Consider the following 23,218-nt stretch of genomic DNA (forward strand, 5'->3'; position numbering starts at 1 on the left):
AAATGCTTCCAGGTCATGAAGAAAGATGACGTTTTAATTCTGTGACCTGTGAGTACTTGTTTATATACTGGATGGCCCTAACTCTCGGAAAGGGCATATTAGGATAGACAGCCTCATGTACTAAACAGCAAGGTACATTCCCAAACACCAACACGGGTTCAGTTGATAGGGAGTTCCTAGAAAAGGAGTTTTGCTTGTTTGGTGGTGTTTTTGTGCATGAGTGGGTTTTGTTTTGTTTTCTGAGGAGGAAGAGGAGGAAGTAGCACCCAGGTTTAAAGTGTAATACAATTAAAGTATAAAACAATTGAAAATGATATTATAAGGTAACACTTTAGAAACGGTGACAAAGTAGCATTTAGATGAAAACTACTAATATATCACTTCCATATTAGCATTCATACTATGTTAATATCTGCTTTTTGCAGCTATGAAAATGCAGTACATTTCATAAGGATAATCTAATTATATAACAAGTGAATGGTAAATTTTCTGATGGATATAATGATTTAACATTTCAATTGGTCACTTTAAATTTTACATATTTCTGGTTTAAGGCTGCCACTTAAGATTATTTTAAGTACATATGTTTAATATATTATATGTTCTGTTGAAATGTGTTCCTTTAACTAAAGTGTTCTCACTTTAAAGGGAGCTAATATTCTACTAACGGATAATGGTCATGTGAAATTGGGTAAGTAAATTGGAATTTTGTTACTTGCACAACTCTATTCCAAAACATGGTACTTTTATGTTTTCCTCTGTAGGTCTAGGTTTCCCCTCTCCTGGAACAGTATCCATGTATTTTTAAATGGAAATCTCATTACAGGGCATCCATAACCTCTCTGTATGTTTCTTCTTCTCTTAAATGGGGATAAAATCTGCCCTTCACATATGACAGATTTGTTGAAGGATGTAGTGAGATATTATTTTTTGGGAGTTCTTTCATCTCTGTCCCTGGGAATGTGACTTTCAGTAAGAAATCCATACAAATTACCCCGTAACCAAAAAACAAGACAAGCAAACAAAAATTTAAAAATCCTACATTATTTGCACAAACTTTAAAAATTAAGTACAGAATTACTTATGTAAGAATGCTGTTCAGATGCTGAGTGTTGCTTTATTTCAAACAGTAACTTATATTTGATTTTGTAATTTTTGGTTGTTGAAGTTATATTAAAACAGTTCAAAACTTAATTTGAAAATTTAAGCAGAAATCTTCATTATAGTGGTTTTATAAACAAAGTCTTATTTACTATGTATTCAAAATAATTCATACTGTATATATCTTGAGGATTTAGAACTCATCATTAATAAAGTAGAAAATATTAGAATGCAACATACTTATCTTAAGGAACAGTAGGAACTCCTACATAAAAATAAGTTTCCTGATAGTAATTGATACTGGTATTGGAATGAATTGCTAAAGTAATATTTTGGGAACATTTTGTTGGGGTATCTTTTCAGGATAGATTTGCCAACAGACTTACTGGTTTATTTGCTGTCAGTCACCATGGGTGTGGCTGGGAGGGTGTGGAATATAACAATATTTAAGGTCCCTTCCAGTCATACTCCTTGAATTTCAGGTCGTGAGAATTATGAATTACGGTATTATTAAATCTGACAGCCTGGATTCTTTCACCTGTTTCTTTCTCATCAAAATTCTTCAATCTTTGCCTTCATTGTCTTTTGATTCATATAGGAATATATGGGAATCTATTTGACTATGATACATACTTGACTGCTTTCATAATATTTTAATGCAAGTTCATAAAGTCAATGTTAATTTAATATTTAAGAATACTTCACATTTCTGTGAAGTTAATTATTTAATGAAAATAATAGCTAAAAGTTTCTTCTCATGTTATCTTTAGTTTATTTCTCTCAGTTTTCTAAATGTTTCTTATTTTTTCAATAGCTGATTTTGGAGTATCTGCACAGATAACAGCTACAATTGCCAAAAGGAAGTCTTTCATTGGCACACCATATTGGTAATTGTATTTTAATTGATATTTAATTTTTTGTTGTTTTATGATTATTGCATACAGCATTTCTTTAAAAAGTAAACTGGGCAAATATTTTGGGACTAAAACAGATTAAGAAGAGAGTTATTAACAGGTTAAGTAGTTTAGGCATGTACACATGTGGATGGATTACACAAAAAGACTGTTTTACCATGTTAATTTTCATACAGCAGAAAAGACATTAAAGATTGATTGGCTTTTGGGAACCTTGATATAGTTCCAGCTTTGCTGGAAAAACCTGACTCTTGCTCCTACATGTATCATATGTATTTTCACAAATATTTTTATATTTTGTCTTCCCCCACCCCCATTTCTAGCAGTGTTCAGCTTAATCTTCTTTCAAAATTAAATTATTGACAGTACCCCTTTGTTCAAACTTTTGGTCATGTCTTGGTTGCCCACAAGATCAAATATAGATTTTTTGGCGGTTGGAGTCTTCTGTGGTCTGTCCTCCATCGACCTCATCAACTTTAATGCCTGCTTTCTCCTCCACAGATGGTCCTTTCTGACCATTCGTGTGTGCTAGGTATAGTCTTTGACCACCCTATAAAAACTATCCTGTTCACTCATTTATTCACTCAGCAGATGTTTCTGACTACCTAACTTTGTGCTAGATGAATTAAGCACTATATAGGTATAGAGTTTCTTTGTTCAGACTATTCCTTTTTCTGAAGTAACAGCCGTCTGGAAGTCCTGTCAGAGCTTAAGTGCTGCTGCTCCTCTGATGCCTTCCCAGACTGATTCGGCAGCCGCAGTATAGCACTCGTCTGTAGTGCTTATTCTGATACCTAGGATATGATATATATCACTTTTATATTGATTTGTCTTTTTATCAAACAAATCAAACAAATGTATATTTAAAAAGTCACATAGTATAAAACGGCTTATGACAAAAACTTCCGGTATTTTCTTCTGCCATCTCTAGCATTATCCATTGTTTGTAGACTTTCTATTATGACAGTTGAAGATCTTAGTTTTCATTCGTCTTCCAGTCTTCCTCTACTAAGTCAATTGCTATTCTATTATTACATTTACTTTTGTTGATAAAATTTTTCCTGAATTTATTAATTAAAATAATTTTTTATTTATTACTTTGGTCGTTTTTAATCCCTGGCCAAGGCTTCCCATATATTCCAACATTTTACACTTCTGTCATATGTCTTTATGTAATTTTCTATTTTGTAAAGCCTGTCAGATTATCTGTCGGTCATGTTTTTTGTTTATCATTTGTCTGTTTTGGTTTTGGTTTGCTTTTCCTTGGGATAATTATTCCTAGAACCCTCTTTCTTCCTATTCCATGGACTGTTTGCTCTTGTCTTTTGCATGGCTTACCTTGGAATTTTTTCATCTTTAGCTTGACTATGCCCTTCCTAGAATTCAGGTCTTCCTTTTTCTTGATTTATTCCCTTTTTTTTGTGAAGCACATGCTTCGGTAACTTCCTGTGAAAGGGTGCATGGGGAGTAAAATTTTTGAGACTTTGCATTCTAGCATCACACTTGGTTGATAATTTGGCTGGGTATAGAATTCTGGGCTGGAAATCAATCTCCTTAAAATTTTTGAGATAGTAGTCTATTGTCTTCTTTTCTCTGATGCTAGTGAGAAGCCTGGTGTCATTATGGTGTGTCATCCTTTGAATGTAATCCATACCCCGCCACAACCCCACCCCACCCCCTGCAATTATTCCTGGTGTTTTGCTATTCCATGGTGATATTCCTTAGAATGTTTTTGTTTGTTGTTTTTGTTTTTATTCATTATACTTGTCACTTGTGTTTTTCAGCTAAGAGATTCATGTGTTTCACTAACAGGAAATTTTCTTGTATTTCTTTAACTATTCCTTTCCTATGCTTTTTCCTGCTCTCTCTTTCTGGAATCCATTAGTTATGTCTTAGACCACTTGGATCAATCCATTAATTTTCTTCTATTTTCTTTCACTTAAAAAAAACTCATTCTACTTCCTTTAACAGTTTCCACCTTTTTTTCAGCCCTTTTCCTGAAACCTTTATTTCAGCTATGGTATTTTTAATTCAAAAGTTCTTTCTTATTTGGATTGTGGAGGCTTCCCTGAAATGTCTGGTGATCCTTATTTGTTGGTTCACATTGAAGAACAAGAATAAGGCACTAAAAGGTGATATGTAACTGTGCCAGAGAGGTAGGGTGTGAGCCTGGTTGCTAGTGTTTGCTAGTATTCTAGAACTGAGCAAGTGAAGGAAGCTGAAGAACTGTAATTCCTCAGACTCTGTGGGGTTCTTGGGGGCTGATTGGCTTGCTGGTGATGGGTCTTTCCCTCTAGGTGCACTTAAGATTGTCCTTCCTCCTTTTGGTCACATCGTGTACTGTTCTTCTGTTTTCAGTCTTTGTGTGTTATGGTTCGAGGTAAAGTATGTCTCCTGGGTATTTCAGATACAATGTGTGTTTCAGTTTCTCTTTGTTCCTTGTTGATTTGGGGTGATTACTGAGAGGAATAAGGGCTTGAAGAGCTACCTGTCCTTATTTTATGCACTCTATCTCAATTTTATTTGAAACATCTGGAGGAATCCTCTTATATCTCATTGACTTTCCAAGGGTCTAGCATGATTCTGTAGATATAATTAGTTAGTGTTTGTTGATAATGACTGATTTCTAACTTCAGCTTCAGAAACTACCAACAGCTCTTGTCATTCCTTTTATAATAATGTGAAGAATATGTTAAGAGCATGTGAGATTACCAACTGGGTAAAGTTAAATTTTGGACACTCCACTCTGCTTATCTCTTCGTAATATCACATTTTTTCCACTTAAACGCCAGGAAAATAGAATAGAATGGACTCTCCCACCTAACAGGATAATGTGGACAGTTAATCAGAAAAGTCCATTGAAGTGGAAAATCTCAAAATTAATACATATGTACCTCCATTTTAATTCAATTTGAAGCATGTAAATGTACATCTGTCCACCAGACTTTTGATAAAGGACTAAGGGCTTTTCTTTGAGTATATCACTAATTAGAGTTCCATCTTAATAATGCATCATTTACATTTCCTGGTTTGCATGTCTCTGAAGTGCATTGAGAACTTAGACATGGAAAGCATGTGTGTGTGTTTTGTTTTGTTTTGTTTTTTCAGCTTTATTAAGGTATAAATTTATCCTAATTAGGTGTACAGATCTATGAATTTTGAGAAACGTTTACGTTGTAGTGGTGAGAAACAATTACAATCAAAATTGAAGACTATTTTCATCACCCAAAAAAGTTTCCTTTTGCCTCTTTTTAGTAAATTCCCTTCCCCCATCCCTAGCCTCTGGCAACCACTGATCTGATTTCTTTCTTTATAGTGTTGACTATTCCAGAATGTCATACAAACAGAATCATATGTTCGTAGCCTTCCTAGACTTTTACAGTTGCCATATGTATACCTAATTTGTCAGTTTTTGTGTTATATATTTTGAAACTTGTCTTTTACAGTTTCTAACTTTTTTCTAAAGCATTCAGCTTAATTTTCATAACAACTTACTCTCTTTACCTTCATAATCAATCATACATTAAATTATGTATGCACAGTTACATATATAACTAGAATAAACAGGTTCAGAGATAAACTCAGTTGATGGTGCTAAGCACACAGCTGGCAGTAGTAGAACTGCGCTAGCAGGTAGCCTACTAGCTGGAATCATTCACTCATATTTTTATAGAGGAATGGAGAGCATCACCTAATGTGGCATGCTAGTTAAGGGGAGGCCAGTTAAGAAGACTGTCACCTGTATGTACTGTACTCTAGTAGGACTTTTCTTCTAGTGCTAGGTGGAAACTAACCAATCAGTAAAGTAATAACCAACATACTTTAAAATTATCTTATGATAATTTGCATTTTCATAGGAGCTGCTTTAAGATAAAAAAGATTTTAAGACTAAGCATTTTGAATGTTAGTTGGAGGTTTTTTGTTTTTTAACTTTCCTGACTTACTTCACTTTCTTGAAATTAGACCAGGAAAGCAAATGTATTTGTATATGTAAGTCTACGTATTTAAATCACTCTTTTGATAAGTAAGAACTGAGATGAATATCTGAATTAGCTGTTTTCAAAACTATTGTTTAGGTTTTGAAATTTTTTTTTCGGAAAATCAATGTAATCATTTAAATTAATCAAATATAAATTTAGATGTAATTGGAATAAGACTTAACAAAGTTAAAAGAAAAAGATTACTGAATTTTGGTACCTTCTGAATAAATGCATCTTTCCAAAAGTAGATACTCATTTTTATAACATTTCCCATCATTATAATAAAACAGGAAAAAAAGCCCATTCATTTGTAGTAAATAGGAATTAAATACTAAATATAAAGATTATTGGTGCCCCAATGAGTTGTTTCAGTGAGGTGAAAACAGAGACCAAATTGCAATTTATTGGTAGATAGAGCTAAAAATTCTAGAATATTTCTTGTAAAATTTTATATTTTTGTAATAGAATTTTGCATGTACAAGGAAGAAAGTATAGACCAATTTTGGGCATGTTGCTCTATTATAATTATAAATTTTTATAAACCTATGGTAAATGGTACCATACTGCAACAGAGGAATCACCAGTAGGAGCTTGGGATGAACGGTCTTATGAGATGTCTGTATCTGGGGGCCCTTGGGAAAGATGGGCCCTTTAGTCCTACATGCCTATTTTCAGAAATCAAGGCAGGCCTCAACTCAGTGAGGGGTGGTTCTATGTGCCTGGTGGGAGAATGAAGGAAGATGTAGTAAACAGAAGGTTTTTTTTCTGGTCTGTTTCCTTCAGGATGGCTCCAGAAGTTGCAGCTGTTGAGAGGAAAGGGGGGTACAATCAGCTCTGTGATCTCTGGGCAGTGGGAATAACTGCCATTGAACTTGCTGAGCTTCAGCCTCCCATGTTTGACTTACATCCAATGAGGTCAGTATGTCAGAGTTGAGAATCCTGTGCTTAAATTAAGGTATTTCCCTCCTAGTATTATGTATTATGTCTTGAACAAATATTTTTCTTAGTCTTGCTTTATCTTATTTGGGAATAAATTATAATGGAATTTATAGAATATATATTAAAATAGGAAAAGTAAAAATGCTATGTAATTTATTGTTGATTTTTCAGAGCATTATTTCTAATGACAAAAAGCAATTTTCAGCCTCCTAAATTAAAGGACAAAATGAAGTGGTAAGTACTTTTGTGTTATTTATTTTTATAGTAAGATGAGCAAAAAAGAATTGAATAATTTAAAGGTCTAATTTTCATAATTTCTTAGGTCAAACAGTTTTCATCATTTTGTGAAAATGGCGCTTACCAAAAATCCAAAAAAAAGACCTACAGCTGAAAAGTTGCTACAGGTATTATTTTTCCTCTGAAATCTGTATTGTTTTCAAAAGATAAAAAGTCACTTAATCAGAGTTCTAATAAGTATTCTGTACCATGTTATTTTATTTTCATAGCACCCTTTTGTCACACAACCTTTGACACGGTCTTTGGCAGTCGAGCTGTTAGACAAAGTGAATAACCCAGACCATTCCACTTACCATGATTTTGATGATGATGATCCTGAGGTAGGAATTGTTTTTACCAACCAGTGTATATACATGTTTACATCTCAAAATCAATTTTGTGAATTTCTGGTTCTAGTTTAAATTTAAGAACTCTTAAAGTAAAAATTAACTCTCTGACTTTGTCTCTCCTTGGGACTTACGTGCTGGATTTTTCTCATTGACCACTTACACATGTCTATTGTCTGAAAATGGCAAATACAGAATCATCCAATCTGTTTGCTGATATTTCTGTAGTTATTTCAAAGTAGTCATTTTAGATGAAGCCGGCAAATGAATCATCTACTATAAAAGAGAGAATAAATGGGAAGTTCCTAAACAGGATGTTAGAATACCCTCAATTTTTCTAATCAGTTTTCTCCTCAAAAAGAATCCTAATGCTATACTTCATGCATTATTAGAGATGAGTAAAAGTATAGGATTGACTTTTTTGGTTACTAAAACCTTAATTATCCACTATGGAAATGTTAAAAAATAATCCAATTGAGATAGGATAAAATAACCCTATTGTGATGGAAGCATTAATAGCAATGGAAGCTTCACTTCTGTTAGCATATTTAACATTCCCAGCACAGCTCATAGTTGTGGCGCCTAAGATAAAGTCAGTATATGTGACATGGCACAGTTCTGTTATTGGGTCTGTCAGAGGTGATGGCCTTGAACTCTACTGGTTTTCTGCAAGGCACTTAAAGGTTATAAATTTCATCGATGGTTCTAAAGGAATGATAGCTCTCAGTGATCAGAAAGTTAGTCACAGATTGTCTTTCTGTCAGTTTAGCATCTTTCCAGCTTGCCATCTTTATAAAACTGTGATAAAATAGGCTGTCTATCCTTTTGTTTAAAGGTCTGGAAAGGAGTTTGGAAGCAAAAAGAACTTAAGAAATGTAAAATATTACTGACTTTATAATTACCCTAGGGAGAAAATGGGTTTTGTTTTGTTTTTAAAATTCTTAAGTTTTATAAACACTTCTATAATTCATTATACAGGTTGTTCTTGATTTGCACCATGATTTAGGGCTGTAAAAATGACTGTGCAAGCTGCAACCTTGCAAAGCCACTTTAAATGGTGGAAAAAATTATGATTGTTCCATGACTTTTAAACTTTTTGTCAAAACATTATAAACTTTCATACTCTCAGTTATAAATATGTATATGGAAGCACTTACTTTCTTCTCATCATATAGCTTTATGAGACAATGAGTATCCTTTCTATGCCTTGGTGAATTGTCATAGTCCTTTCTAAGTTTGGATCAGCTTTCAACATTTTATTCTTTTCACTTTCATGGGCATGAAATATCTCATTGTTCCCAAGTTGTGAAGTTTTTTGCAGGCATCACTTGGTCTAGGGTATCTTCATCCTTTTTGTCACAATTTCTTTCTTTAATTACAGTGATAGATTCACCTTCATTAAGTTCCTCTGGCTGTACATCTGCCAGTCAGCAGCAGTGTCAGCATTCTCACAGTCCATTATTTCTTCTGTAATTCATTTCCAGCATTATCACTTTTCATTTCTTTGTGGCACTTTTATCCTTGTTGGCTAATTCCCTCTTTCATTTATCAATTTTCAGAAAATACCTTGAGTTTATTATCACTGGAAGACAGAGAAAACAATTATGTGCTTTGCTGTCTTTATGAAAACTAGATACCAGATGTGTAGTGACCAGTCATGAACAGACTTTGGGACACACAACTGGTCACTCATCATGATGTACATCTGTGATTTGTGGACTGGAGAACTAGCAGCGAAGTTCCTACCTGATAGGCAATTACAGTTAAATATAAGGTGGCAAATGAAATTTGAATGATGTTGGGGATTGGTGTTATTTAACTAAATAACTTAAATTCATGCATATCAAAAGCATGTGAAATGCTCTAAACGTTGCATTATTGTCCCTTACCTCATCCTATTTACTTATACTAAATTTTAAAGTTCTTTTTAAATGTATTCAAAGGAAAAATAGTAGGCCACATACAGAAACAATCTGTGAATGAAGATTCTTCTGAAGCTTTCTCATCTAGGAGAGAAAGAGTCTTTCTTATCAAGAATATGTTGTTGGCTTTATAATTTTTTTTTATCTTCATTTTATTGAGATATATTCACATACCACGCAGTCATACAAAACAAATCGTACATTCGATTGTTCACAGTACCATTACATAGTTGTACATTCATCACCTAAATCAATCCCTGACACCTTCATTAGCACACACACAAAAATAACAAGAATAATAATTCAAGTGAAAAAGAACAATTGAAGTAAAAAAGAACACTGGGTACCTTTGTCTGTTTGTTTGTTTGTTTCCTTCCCCTATTTTTCTACTCATCCATTGTTGGCTTTATAATTGTAAATTGTTATAAATCTCTTTGGTAAATTGGTACATAGTAACAGAGGAATCTAATTATTCCAAGGGTGGGATAGGAGAGACTTTTCTTCCCACCATAGCTTAAAATAGTAATTCTCCCAGAGAAACTCAGTATCTTTTTTAATTTAAAAAGAAGTTGTAATTGTAACTTCTAAGTGCTTAAAATTTCAATATATCTAACTGGCATTTCAGCATTTTCTATAATACTTTACCTGTTGTATGAAAGTTTAAATACTCTTGAAAATATTTATCATATCTCCTAAGTCGATTCTAGTTGTTAAAATTTATTATAGATCATACAGTATGCAAAGAGGTAGTTTAGTTTTATTGTGTTGAGTTCCCATGTATTTTTCTGGTTTAAAAATACTATACACAGAGTAATTGTAATCTCATTTTTACATAATGTAATTTTCTTCTCCTATATGTTAACCCATTTACTATGTACAGCATTATATTAATAATTTTGGAGTGGATGTTCTTTGGGTGATGAAGTGCAAACACAGATAGCCAGCCCACCTGGACTACAAGAAGGTCTGGGCAGCTTTGTTAGATCGAAGGCCCTGGAGAGGGGAGGGGAGAATGAGGGCAGCGAGGGGCCCGCGGGGCCTACCTAACCTAGGTTCCTGGGAGGGTCTGTGGAGGGGGTTTGTGGGGGTGGAGAAGCACATGTGGGTCCCAGGCTCCTGCCTTTATTGTGTCCCAGAAGGGAGGAGTAGGGCTTTCCCAGGGATACGAGGGATTAGAAGTTTCCGACTAAGCTGCATGAAAAGCAGAAGCAGCAATGGCTGTTTGGAGAAGCCAAGGGCAGTTTATCATTCAAGCCATATGGAAGTACCTGCTTGCTAGTAAATGATGCGGCACAAAAGAGCAGAAGCTGCAAGGGGCAGCTAGAGGTTGTTCTTATCCCAAATCATTTAGAGGTGCAAAGCTAATTGCTCTTTCACCCAGGGCTGGGCTAACTGGGGTCGTCGTTGAAAAGAAAAACTATTGACTAAACCAGGCAGGATGAGGCACCAAATATCATTTCTTTTATGCCATTACACAAGGATTTTCTCAGCCTTATGGCCTACTAACTGAATGCCCTGTTATTTAATTTTGACTTTCAGTGACCCCATTATAAAATGAAGAATCATGCTTGTTTAACAAGCTTGTTTTGAAGATAAAATGAGCTAAGGTATATGAAAGCACTTCGTAAATGACATATATATAAAGTTTAAATACCCAATTTTAAAAATTATTTTCATTATTGCCAGTATCTTAATATTTAGATCTTTTAGATTCATATATCTTTATTTCCTGAGATGTGCCTACACTGGGGAAAGTTAACTTGGGTCCTGTTATTGATCTGCCTTATGACTGAATCTAAAAGTTTGCATTCACATGTTTACGAGTTATATTTGCTGCAAAGATATTCCTAAGAGTTATCACCTACGAAGGTAGTAACTTTAAAAGTAGCATTTTCACCCACCAAAAAAAACCTTATTTGGTGTTACACATGAGATAGAGGCTGCATCACCTCTTGAGGTGAGATCAGAGTTTAGGATGGGGCTGCAGAAGTTGTTCCAATAGGACCACTTTTACTTCCTAAGATTGGAGGAATGTCCACAAATTAATGCTGAGTAGGAGGACTCATCCCCACTCATCCCCAGAATATTTCTCTCTGAAGATAGTAACATACCTAGAATGACTTTCATAAAATAGAATATAGAGGGCTACTCCTCCCAAAAAACAAAAAGGGGGGAAATTTGAGTTTATTCAGAAAAAAGGCCATAAATCATTAATGCCTTTTGGCATTGTTTCATTTTATTTCTCTCTCATCCTTTTTTTTTCTTTTTTTTTTTAATTTTATTTTGAAATAAATTCAAAGTTACCGAAACAGTTGCAAAAACAATACAAACCCCATACACAGCATACCCTGACACCCCTCCCTCAATACCCCGATCCATCAATTTTAACATGCTGTCACACTGCCATTTCTTTCTTTCCCTCCCTCCTTCCCTCCCTATCTATCACCCATCATCTATTGCTCTGTCTTCTGAACATACAAGAGCAAGCTGCACACATCCTTGAACAAACACTATGATTCACATATACAATTCCCATGAACAAGAACATTCTTTTATGCAATCCCGTTAAGTGCAGCTGAGAAGTTCAAGAAATTCAACACTGATACAAAGCTTACATTCTATATTTCCTTTTATTTTTCCTTATGTCCCAACTGTGTCCCTTTGAGCCTCCTGTCCTCCATCCTCAGATCCCACCCAGGATCATCCTTGGCGTTCAGTTGTCATCTATTTAGACTGTCTTTTTTTTTGTTTCCAATTATGGAAACATATATACGGCCTAAATCTTCCCATTCCACCCCCTCCCTAGCATGCCATTAGTGGGATTAATCACATTTAGAATGTTGTAATGCTATCACCTTCCCACCATCCATTACTAGAAATTTCCCTTCACCTCAAACAGCAACCCTACACTCATTTCTTAACTCCCTATTGCCCTTTCCCCCACTTCTCTTAACCCATACTGTACTTTTCATCTCTATGGTCATATTCTCTGATAATTTCTTTGTATTTACTGTGGGGCTTAAATTTAACCTCTTAAATCCATAACACTGTTGGTTTTCTTTGATACCAACTTAACTTCAATAGGACCCATAAACTATGTCCCTGTACTCCTCCATTCCCCCACCTTTATATAGTTCTTGTCAAAAATTACATATTTTACTTGAGTCCAAAACCGCTGATTTGTCATCAGAGCTTATGTATTTTATATCCTGTAGGAAGTAAATAGTGGAGTTACAAACAAAAATTATTGACTTCTATTTGTATTCCATTGTGGTCAGAGAATGTGCTTTGAATATATTCAATTGTTTTTTCTTTTTTAATTTATTGAGGCTTGTTTTATGTCCCAGCATATGGTCTAATCTGGAGAAAGATCCGTGATCACTAGAGAAAAATGTATGTCCTGGTGATTTGGGAGGTAAGGTTCTATACATGTCTGTTAAAATTCTCTATATCTCTCTCTCATTTCTTTGTTTCTCTGTCGGTAGGGCTCCCTTTAGTATCTGAAGTCGGGCAGGTCTTTTATTGGCAAAATCTCTCAGCATTTGTTTGTCTGTGAAAAATTTAAGCTCTCCCTCAAATTTGAAGGAGAGTTTTGCTGGATAAAGTATTCTTGGTTGGAAATTTTTCTCTCTCAGAGTTTTAAATATGTCATGCCACTGCCTTCTCGCCTCCATGGTGGCCATTGAGCAGTCACTACTTAGTCTTATGTTGTTTCCTTTGTATGTGGTGAATTGCTTTTCTCTTGCTGCTTTCAGAACTTGCTCCTTCTCTTCAGTATTTGACAGTCTGATCAGAATATGTCTTGGAGTGGGTTTATTTGGATTTATTCTATTTGGAGTTCACTGGGCATTTATGCTTTGTGTATTTATATTGTGTAGAAGGTTTGGGAACTTTCCCCAACAGTTTCTTTGAATACTCTTTCTAGACCTTTGCCCTTCTCTTCCCCTTCTGGGACACGAATGAGTCTTAAATTTGGACGTTTTGTTTTATCTATCATATCCCTGAGATCCATTTCAATTTTTTTATTTTTTTCCCCATTCTTTCTTTTGTTCTTTCATTTTCTGTTCTGTGGTCTTCTATGACGCTGAGTTGTTGTTCAACTTCTTCTAATCTTGTATTATGAGTATCCAGAGTCTTTTTAATTTAGCCAACAGTTTCTTTTATTTCCATAAGATCTTCTATTTTTTTATTTACTCTTGCAATTTCTTCTTTATGCTCTCTTGGTTCTTCTTTATGTCCTTTATATCCTGTGCCATGTTCTTCTTTATGTCCTTTATATCCTATGCCATGCTCTCATTCTTTGACTGTAGTCCTTTGATTAATTGTGCCAAGTACAGTGTCTCCTCCGATCGTTTGATTTGGGTGTTTGGGATTGGGTTCTCCATATCATCTGGTTTTAGCAAATGCTTTAAGATTTTCTGTTGTTTTTGGCCTCTTGGCATTTGCTTTGCTTGACAGCTGTGATCTTCAAGGACCTCTGCTGAGGGAAGGCTGTGCTACGTCACAAGTGCACACCTTCCCTCAAGGGAAGCCCCGGGCTGCCAGGCCATGCAAGGGCACTCCCAGCCTGATGCAAAAATGGCTGAATGGGGCATCTCAACCCCCCCTTTTCACACAGCTCCGCCTTCCCAGCTCCGGGACAACTAGCTGTGGTTGCACTCAAGGCCAGTGTCCACAGCCGATACTATGGCCTGTGTGGGGTGCTGTGCGATACACTCCCCATCAGACTGGGTTTCCTGGCGCGGCTCTGGGCTGTGGGTATGGCCCTGGGCAGGAGTGTCACCAGCATGCCGGGAAGCCGGCTGCAAGGGGTGCAGTTTCTTTCTCCTTTTGGCTGTCCCCTCTGTCCCTCTGGCCCTGGGACAATCAGCAGCAGGTGTGGGGAGGGCTATCCTCCATGCCAGACACCGAGGTGTTGGCTACAGCCCGCTCCTGCAGTACTTCACTGTGTGGTTCTCACTGCCGTATCTGCAGCCGCTCCCAGTTTTGTTTGTTTTTTTTAAAAAAGAACTAGTCTGTCTTCAAACATCAGCCTGCAGTTTCCCCACACCACAGCGCAGCTGCAGGACTTTCAGCCAGCTTACTCACTCATTTCAGAATGCAGACTCCCGGTTTCACCAAGTGCACAGCCCCTGTCGATTTAGCAGACCTTGTCTGGCTGGTGCATCGCTGGAAATGGTATTCTGGTCACTTTCTGGTTTTTATCTAGTATTTTTCATGGAGGTGTTTTTTTGCCCTCTCTCACCTAGCCGCCATCTTAGGTTCTATATCTCTCATCCTTTTTGATATAAGAAGTTGAGGCAGATTTTTTTTTAATTACAGATTTTTCCTCTTCAACAGGTGAAGCTAGTTAGTGACGCCTTTTGAATAGCTGTTGAATTATTGAAGTGTTCGATTTGAATATTTATTTATATTCAACTCAGTGAACATTTTTGAGGACCTGCTCTGGATAAAATATATTCCCTCATCTTGATAAACTTAAGAGTTTGTTTCGGAAGCAAGGAAAGGGAAGAGCAATCAGTTTTTGTTGGAGAAATCAGAGATGGTGCCACAAAGGAATTGATCTCGCTGAAAAGGAGTTTGGTCTGCAAAGTTTAAAAAAGTAAAAGTAATAATCAAAGCATTTAGGATTTTTTTTTAAACACTCATCAAGACATTAAAAAATGATACCCAACCTCCTTATCTAGGTGTTTGCATATACCAGCTTCCATATATTTTATGAATTGTTTAATGTAGTCTTTATCCTGTTAAATAAGTCATGTAAAAATAAGTGCAATCAAGACAAGCTTACTTATGATTAAGAACACATCACGTGTGAATGTTCATTCTATCATTTCATTTGGTTAGATTCTTACCCATTATAATAAATCACCTTCTTACTTTAAGCAATAGTTTACAATAAGTGATATTTATGCTGTAAAAAATTTAGAATATTGAGTAGTATTTTAAAAAGAAGGTTGACAGGATAAGTATATTTTATTTGGATTTCTACTCTCATTAGCAGTTACCTTTCTTAAAAAAATTGAAAATACATGGAATGAAGAAAAAATTAATAGTTTTACTTTCCGTAATCTATATAGCATTTATCAAATTAAATGAATCTGAAGGACATCCTTTTAGAGTTCCATATTTTCAGGTTCAGCAGGAGCTATTTCAGAATCTACTCTGCTTATTTGAAATCTAGCAATTGTAATATCATTTTAGAGGAGTTGAGTGAAATCTTCCATTACTAGAAATTTAGCTCTTTTGTATCACAGATTATGCCTAACAAGCTGTTACCTACTTCAGTTTCCACAGGAGGCATCTTTCATTACCCTTGCCTCATCTCTCACCCAATCGTGAAACAACATGGGTTTTTTGAAGAAAACACTTCCTTCTTTTGCGCCATCTGAACTGGTGTATGTTGAAAGAAAATTCAGGCAAGGGCTCAGGCCACCTCTGCCCTGAAGTGTGAAGTATGGCCTCTGGGTGCCTGGATGGTCTTCCTCTTGTAATTGCTGAACTTCTGAAATCAGCTGACATGCTGTAGGTTTCATTTTCAAAGTACTTCCCTACATAAAATTTTTCAGTTCACTTTTTTCCTGATATTGGAACCTTTGAAAAATCTTTTATTGACTTCTAGAATATAATTAAAGTTTTCCGAATATGTTTATCTTGTCAAGCTTCCTTTTAAAATCCTACTCAATATTCTAAATTTTTTACAGCATAAATGTCACATATTGTAAACTATTACTTAAAGTAAGAAGGTGATTTTTTTATAATGGGTAAGAATCTAACCAAGTGAAATGATAGTGATTTTTTATTAGATGGTGATTTTTAACTAGTTAGCGGCTATGAGCATTCCTGAAATGTGATTCTTCTTTACAAATGAGGGAGAAAGAATTGAATATCGGTGTGTTTCCTGCTGATGGAAATGTATAATAGTGTACTTAAAATAGACACTAAGTTGGACCTGACTCCCAGGGGTGTAAATCTCCCTGGCAACATGGGACATGGCTCCTAGGGATGAGCCTGAACCCAGTATTGTGGGATTGAGAAAATCTTGACCAAAAGGGGAAAGTGGAATGAAACAAAATAAGGTTTCAGTGGCTGAGAGATTTCAAATGGAGTCAGAGGTCAGTCTGGGGGGCATTCTTAAGAACTATATAAGATAACCCTTTTTAGGTTTTAGCGTATTGGAATAGCTAGAAGGAAATACCTGAAACTGTCGAACTGCTACCCAATAGCATTGATTCCTGAAGACAATTGTATAACTATGTAGCTTACATGGTGTGACTGTGTGATTGGGAAATGTTTGTGCCTCACACTCCCTTTATCCAGTGTATGGACAGATGAGTAGAAAAATGGGGGTAAAAACTAAATGAAAAATAGTGTGGGATGGGGGGTATGGAATGCTTTGGGTGTTCTTTTTTACTTTTTATTCTTTTGTTCTTTTTGGAGTAACGAAAATGTTCAAAAATTGATTAAGATGATGAATGCACAACTATGTGATAGTACTATGAACAGTTGATTGTACACTGTGAATGATTGATTGTATGGTATGTGAATATCTCAATAAAACTGAATTAAAGAAAAAAATAGACACTGATAATGAATGAAGAGTACTTTTTTTTTCCTCAAAAAGCATAAAATACTCTGTTCACATAGTTACAAGTTAAACAATTTTTGGCAATCTCCCTTTTGTTGCAAAAATTACAACACACACCTATGTCCCCATTGAATCATCTCTAAATATATGTATATACATGTTGGATTTTTAAAAAACGGCATTTGAGCTCAGTCATCATTAGATTATAGATGCAAATGTAATCTTTTCATTATTTATCTTTCCTGTTTAAGATTTCTTGATGTCAGAGTAGATCCAGAATTTTTTGTGTACTTGTTTCTTCCTTGAAAACAGATTTAGATAAGTCTAATACTACACTTACAAATAAGCAAAATCATTATTACTTGCATTTACTTTCACATGTTTTTAATCTGGTCACATTAAGTTCTCTTTCGAGTATAAGTAATGATTTATGTTAAGTGGATAATAAATTTATACTTTTACGTTCATATTTTGAGCTGCTATTGTAGTTGTCTTTTTTAAATATTTGCTAAATTATATTTTGTTCCCATTTTTGCTTTAAATGAAGTATTTTCATACTTAAGTAATATTGTGTACCAGACCATGACTTGATTACCAAATGGCACATGTCATTGAATTTGTTCTTTCCTAGCCTCTTGTTGCTGTACCACATAGAATTCACTCAACAAGTAGAAATGTGAGAGAAGAAAAAACACGCTCAGAAATAAACTGTAAGTATATACTATACACAGTTAGTAATTTAACAATGGAAAATAAGGTCTCAAGTTGTAGTTTTTCTTCCAAGTAAACCAAACACTCTTAAAGGTAAAGTTTATTAAGGCAGTAAGAATTTCATTTTCCTTGTTCCTGGGGAATGTTTTGGTGGGGAAAGAGAGGTTCTTGTGGGGAGGAGGTGTAAAATTCCTAAAATAGGAAGGATGCAAGTAATATAAGGCAGTGCTTCTTAAATTTTAAAGTATAAATTTCACCTAAAGAGCTTGTTAAAATGTAGTTTCTGATTGAGTAGATCTGGGTGGGACCTGAGGTTCTTTATTATTATTATGTTGAGGCTAGTGGTCCAAGGGCTAGACTTGGAATAGACAGGAGCATTAGAGTTCTGCAAATTAGCATTTGCATTTGAGTAACCTGGTATCATTTAAAAAATGGATTCTCAGGCCCCGCTATCTCCACTGATCCTGACTCAATAGTGTTAGTGGACCCAGAAGTCTCCCTTTACAAATTGTTGTCCTTGTCATTCTTATGGACAGACAGGTCATGGGCCACCGGGAAAGACCATTCATTCACCTGGGATCTGATACTATTGACTCATCAGTGATATACTCTTCCAGCGGGAATGGCTGGAATAGTAGTGTGTAACTTTTTTTTTCTTCCTTAAAAGCATTTTTTCTTTGTGGATTAGAATGTTAATTTAGTGCAATCAGGTTTATGGTTAACAGTTTTCAGTGAGTTAAAGATTCATCCTGAGGGACCTGAAATCCAAAATGGCCTTACTAAAATTTGGTAATATGGTAACTTTAGATGACTGCTGTTAAGAAATTGTTCTCATTTTTTTACTAGAATAGTGGCAATAATAATACGGTTCATATTTAATTAAGATGAACCCATCTCATCATCTCAAAAGCCAGATAAGGTAAGTAGAGGGTGGCACTGTCACCATTTGATAGAAAAAAAGAAAAATGTGAGATACTTCCAGCCAAGTATCTTTCACAAATGTTGCTCCATTTTTGTAACCAGTCCTTTTTGATCCTTGCCATATAATTTTGGCTCAACCACAAACTGTATGCTAAGTTCCTGGGCAAAGTTTTGCACTGGTGGTACCTGGAAATGCTCCTGAAGAGAGAAAGTTCTTGAAAGCAAGCATTATGTACAGAGTCCAGGACTGGGCTTTGGTACTTTCTTTGCCAAAAATTAATTGTGTGACTACATAAAATTACCTTTAAAGCACTTCTAAAGCCACAAGATTTAAATTTTCTGATTTCTCCCTAAAAATGTTTTTCTGAGAATGACAGCCTTATCATGTGAGCATATCCCATTATTGTTTTTAATATACAAAAAGTAAGTAGAGCTGTCTTTATAGTTCATAATGAAAACTTTAAGTACTTACTTTCTTATTATCTGATTCTATTAGAAAATTATATTGTCAGCCCTTTATGCCAAAGTGCATTTATTTCTGGAGCTTTCCTTAACTAATTTATATCAGTGATTCTGAACTTCTGCGTGCATACGCATATGTGAGCTATTTGAAACCCCACACCTGCATCTCAATTTTTCTGAGCTTCTGATATGCCCTGTTAGTGGGAGTGGGCAATTCATGAACGACATACTCCTTTCTCCTCTATTTGTCAGTAATGACGGTATCTCTCTCTGTTATGTTGAGGTATCAAAAGGATTGAAACCACTACTCTGACCGTGATCTAGATGGCAGAGTGAGAAGCTTCAGGGCTCTGTCCTCTGATAGACATTTTGAACAACCAGCAAGCACTGGCAGAAACATCTTTCTTAAAGCTCTAGAAAACAGTTAAAGGGTTGCAGTAACAAGACAAGTGCTGAATCAAGGAAAAGGCTACTTAAAAGTGATATAATCTCCTGGCGCCCTGTCTACCCACATTCCCATTGTGGGTCCCTGGTCCTGGTTGCAGAGGGAGCAGCGCATCCCTTGTACCCATAGCGGATTCTTGTATGCCTGGTCCAGTCTCGGTGGTGGCCTGAGGGAGTGGACCAGGATGCTCATCACAGTCTTGTCATCCTAGAACTTGCCCTGCGTGTAGAAGGCAGTTGACAGAACTTTCCTATAGAACGCTGTGGGAGAGCAGTCAAGTGGTAACTGCCTGAGGCAAGGGGTTGCTGGCTGTAAAATGTACAGAGCAGTGTTTGGAATCTTGAGGAAACCGTTTCCCAGGGAAGAGGGAACATCCATATCGGTGTAAGCAGGGGAATCCCAGGGCCACGTGCTCATGTCATCAAGATAAGACTCATAAGCAGAAAGGATCTGGATGACTCCTTCACTGTGGCCTCAAGCTATTTTCTAAAATCACTGTCTGAATAAAACCTGGAGAAGAGTACTCCTACAGGTCAATCTGCAAAGACTGGGGAAGAAGTGTTCTTGTTTTCTTTGTACCCTTTTTTTTTTTTTGTTAACTCCTGGTATTCAAGGAAAGTTCTGACATAATAGCTAGCTGGATCCAAGCTTAGAAACAGATGCCTTAGAGTCAGAGTTCCAGTGATAATACATTGAAATACCAAAATGTCCAGGTTTCAGCCAAAGATTACAAAACATACAAAGAAACATGAAGCATACAATGAAACATACAAAGTAATCTTTGGTTTCAGCCAAAGATTATAAAACATACAAAGAAACATGAAACATACAATGAAACATTAAAGCATTAGAAACCATCAATGAGGAAGACCAAACCTGGGATATACCAGGCAGAGACTTTTTTTAAATGGTCATAAATATGCCCAGAGAGCTAAAGGAAATCATGGAGAAAGAACCAAAGGAAATCAGAAAAACAATTGATGAACACGAAGAAAATAACTATAGAGAGATTGAAATTACGAAAAGGTATCAAACAGAACTGAAGACCTCAGTAACAGAAATTAAAAATTCCCTAGAGTACCTCCTCTGAAGATAAACCATATGGTTATTTCTAAGTTGTTGATTTGAGGGAACTAAAACATTTCGTATAGTCCCTGCCCAAATAATTCTCTGCCTGGCTCTTGGGTATTATTTCTCTTGGGATCTTTGTGTTCCATGGCCCGGGAACACCATTGCCTTCTACCCTAATTCTTAAGACCTCTACAGTGGGGGAATCTCAGGGAACAAACTATAATAGGAGATTTAAAAATACATAGTTGCTCTCATTTTCATTTAATTATTTTGAGCAAATCAAAAACAACTAAAATATTTCTAGGTCCTTGTTTCTCTCAGTTCATTGGGTCTTTATATCTAACTGCCTCTTACCACCTTTCAGTAAAGGGCTGTGATAGCCAACTTGACTCTTGGTCCTTGAGGCAGGGTCCTTTTTCTATTTGAACTTGAGTTTATCCTTGGATCCTGTCTGGATGGCTCTTTTTCTCAGAAATTCTCTTTGCTTGTATTTCTTGACAATTTCATTACTTCTATGCCTATTCCTCATGTCTCCCAGCCATAACTTAGGGATTTACAGGAAGGTGTTGGATCACTCCACCTGTATATGTCATGTGGATTATAATTTATTAGATTCTGTTTTTACCCACATTTGGGGCATGCTTTAATGACACCTAGAACGTGTCATGATTTGGATGGTGTGCTGGTTTGAATCTATTATGACCTCCACAAAAGCCATGTTCTTTAATGCATTCTTGTGAGGGGCAGTCTTATTAGTCTTTTTTTTAGGGTGGAACCCTTTGATTGAGTGTTTCCATGGACATGTGGAGCCCACCCATTCAGGATGAGTCTTGATTAGTTCACTGGAGTCCTTAAGAGAGCTAACACAGATGCTTGGCGACACTGGGAGATGCAGACAGAAGGATGTTTGCAGATGCTAAGCTAAGAGATGAAGCCCAAAGTTTGCCTGGAGAAGCTGAGAGGACCCCCAGACGCTAGAGAGAAACACCCTAGGAGAACAAGCAAGAATGCACAGGAGCTGAGAGAGAGAACCTAAGAGAGACAGAAGCCCAGAGACATTTGGAGAAAGCCATTTTGAAACCAGAACCTGGGAGCAAAGAACCAGCAGACGCCAGCCACATGCCTTCCCAGTTGACAGAGGTATTCCGGATGCCATCAGCCTTCCTTTGGTGAAGATGTCCTCTTGTTGATGTCTTAGCAGGATACTTTTATGGCCTTTGAACTGTAAATTTGTAACCTAATAAATACCCTGTATGAAAGCCATCCATTTCTGGTATTTTGCTTAATGGCAGCTCCTAGCAAATTAGAACAAATAGGGATGGATGCCTTGCTAAAAGAATATGGTTTCTGTCCTCCAAGAAGAAACAGCTAACACCTTGGTGTGAATTATCCTAAAGAAAAAAATCAGACATAAATCAAGAATAAGAGGGAAGAGTAAAGTTTGTTCTGGGTCCCAGAACTCAAGCCATATTTATAAATGTATAATTCAGTTAGTATTTGGCTTAAATGGGCTCGTTGGGTTAGCCTGGGAAATGTTATTTTTGCTCTTTTTTACAGAGCAAATGTTTTCTAATTACTTATCAAACAATTCAGTGGACTTTTAAAATACAACCCATTTTTAAATTGGAGGCTGTCTGTACAGTGGTTTCTCTCCAGTTATAATTAAATGTTTCTACTGTAAAATTGAGTTAATGTATAAAATACTGCTTTATGTCATAATAAAAATATTAGTACTAAATAAATTTTTTAAAAAAATTCCCTCGATGAATGTGGACCCGGCATCATGGGACTGAGAGTATCTTCTTGACCAAAAGGGGGATGCAAAATGAGACGAAATCATTTCAGTGGCTGAGAGATTTCAAATGGAGTCAAGAGGTCACTCTGGTGGACATTCTTATGCACTATATAGATAGCACGTCTTAGGTTTTAACGTATTGAAATAGCTAGAAGTAAATACCTGAAACTACCAAACTCCAACCCAGCAGTCTGGACTCCTGAAGACAATTATATAATAATGTAGATTACAAGGGGTGACAGTGTGATTGTGAAGACCTTGTGGATCACACCCCCTTTATCTAGTGTATGGATGAGTAGAAAAATGGGGATAAAAACTAAAGGACAAATGGGGTGGGATGAGGGGGATGATTTGGGTGTTCTTTTTTCACTTTTATTTTTTATTCTTGTTCTGGTTCTTTCTGATGTAAGGAAAATGTTCAGAGATAGATTGTGGTGATGAATGCATAATTATGTTATCATACTGTGGACAGTGGATTGTATACCATGGATGATTGTATGGTGTGTGAATGTATTTCAATAAAACTGAATTTAATAAAAAAAAAAAAAATTCCCTCGAGTGGTTCAGCAGCAGATTGGAGCCGACAGAATGAAGAATCAGTGAGCTTGAAAATAGACAATTGACATCATCCAGTCTGAGGAACAGAATGAAGAAAGAATGAAAAAAGTGAAGAGAGCCAAGGGAACCTGTGGGTCTCCATCAGGCGTATCAGTATACACATTGTTGGGAGTCCCAGAAGGAGAAGA

General features: G+C 36.1%; 1 protein-coding gene across 3 annotated transcripts in view; it reads left to right on the top strand.

Annotated features, from left to right (window-relative positions):
* MAP4K3 (mitogen-activated protein kinase kinase kinase kinase 3) overlaps positions 1-23,218 on the top strand; it is a 194,672-nt gene that overhangs the window by 94,341 nt on the left and 77,113 nt on the right. For all 3 annotated transcript variants that reach the window (XM_037807757.1, XM_037807758.1, XM_037807759.1), the window contains 7 exons: positions 649-691; positions 1,916-1,988; positions 6,779-6,910; positions 7,106-7,168; positions 7,257-7,338; positions 7,441-7,551; positions 17,699-17,777. In XM_037807757.1, the coding sequence (XP_037663685.1) occupies positions 649-691; positions 1,916-1,988; positions 6,779-6,910; positions 7,106-7,168; positions 7,257-7,338; positions 7,441-7,551; positions 17,699-17,777 (583 nt within the window). The remainder of the gene's footprint in view (positions 1-648; positions 692-1,915; positions 1,989-6,778; positions 6,911-7,105; positions 7,169-7,256; positions 7,339-7,440; positions 7,552-17,698; positions 17,778-23,218) is intronic.

Source organism: Choloepus didactylus, chromosome 17 (genome assembly GCF_015220235.1).
Source record: "Choloepus didactylus isolate mChoDid1 chromosome 17, mChoDid1.pri, whole genome shotgun sequence".
Taxonomy (NCBI): Eukaryota; Metazoa; Chordata; class Mammalia; order Pilosa; family Megalonychidae; genus Choloepus; species Choloepus didactylus.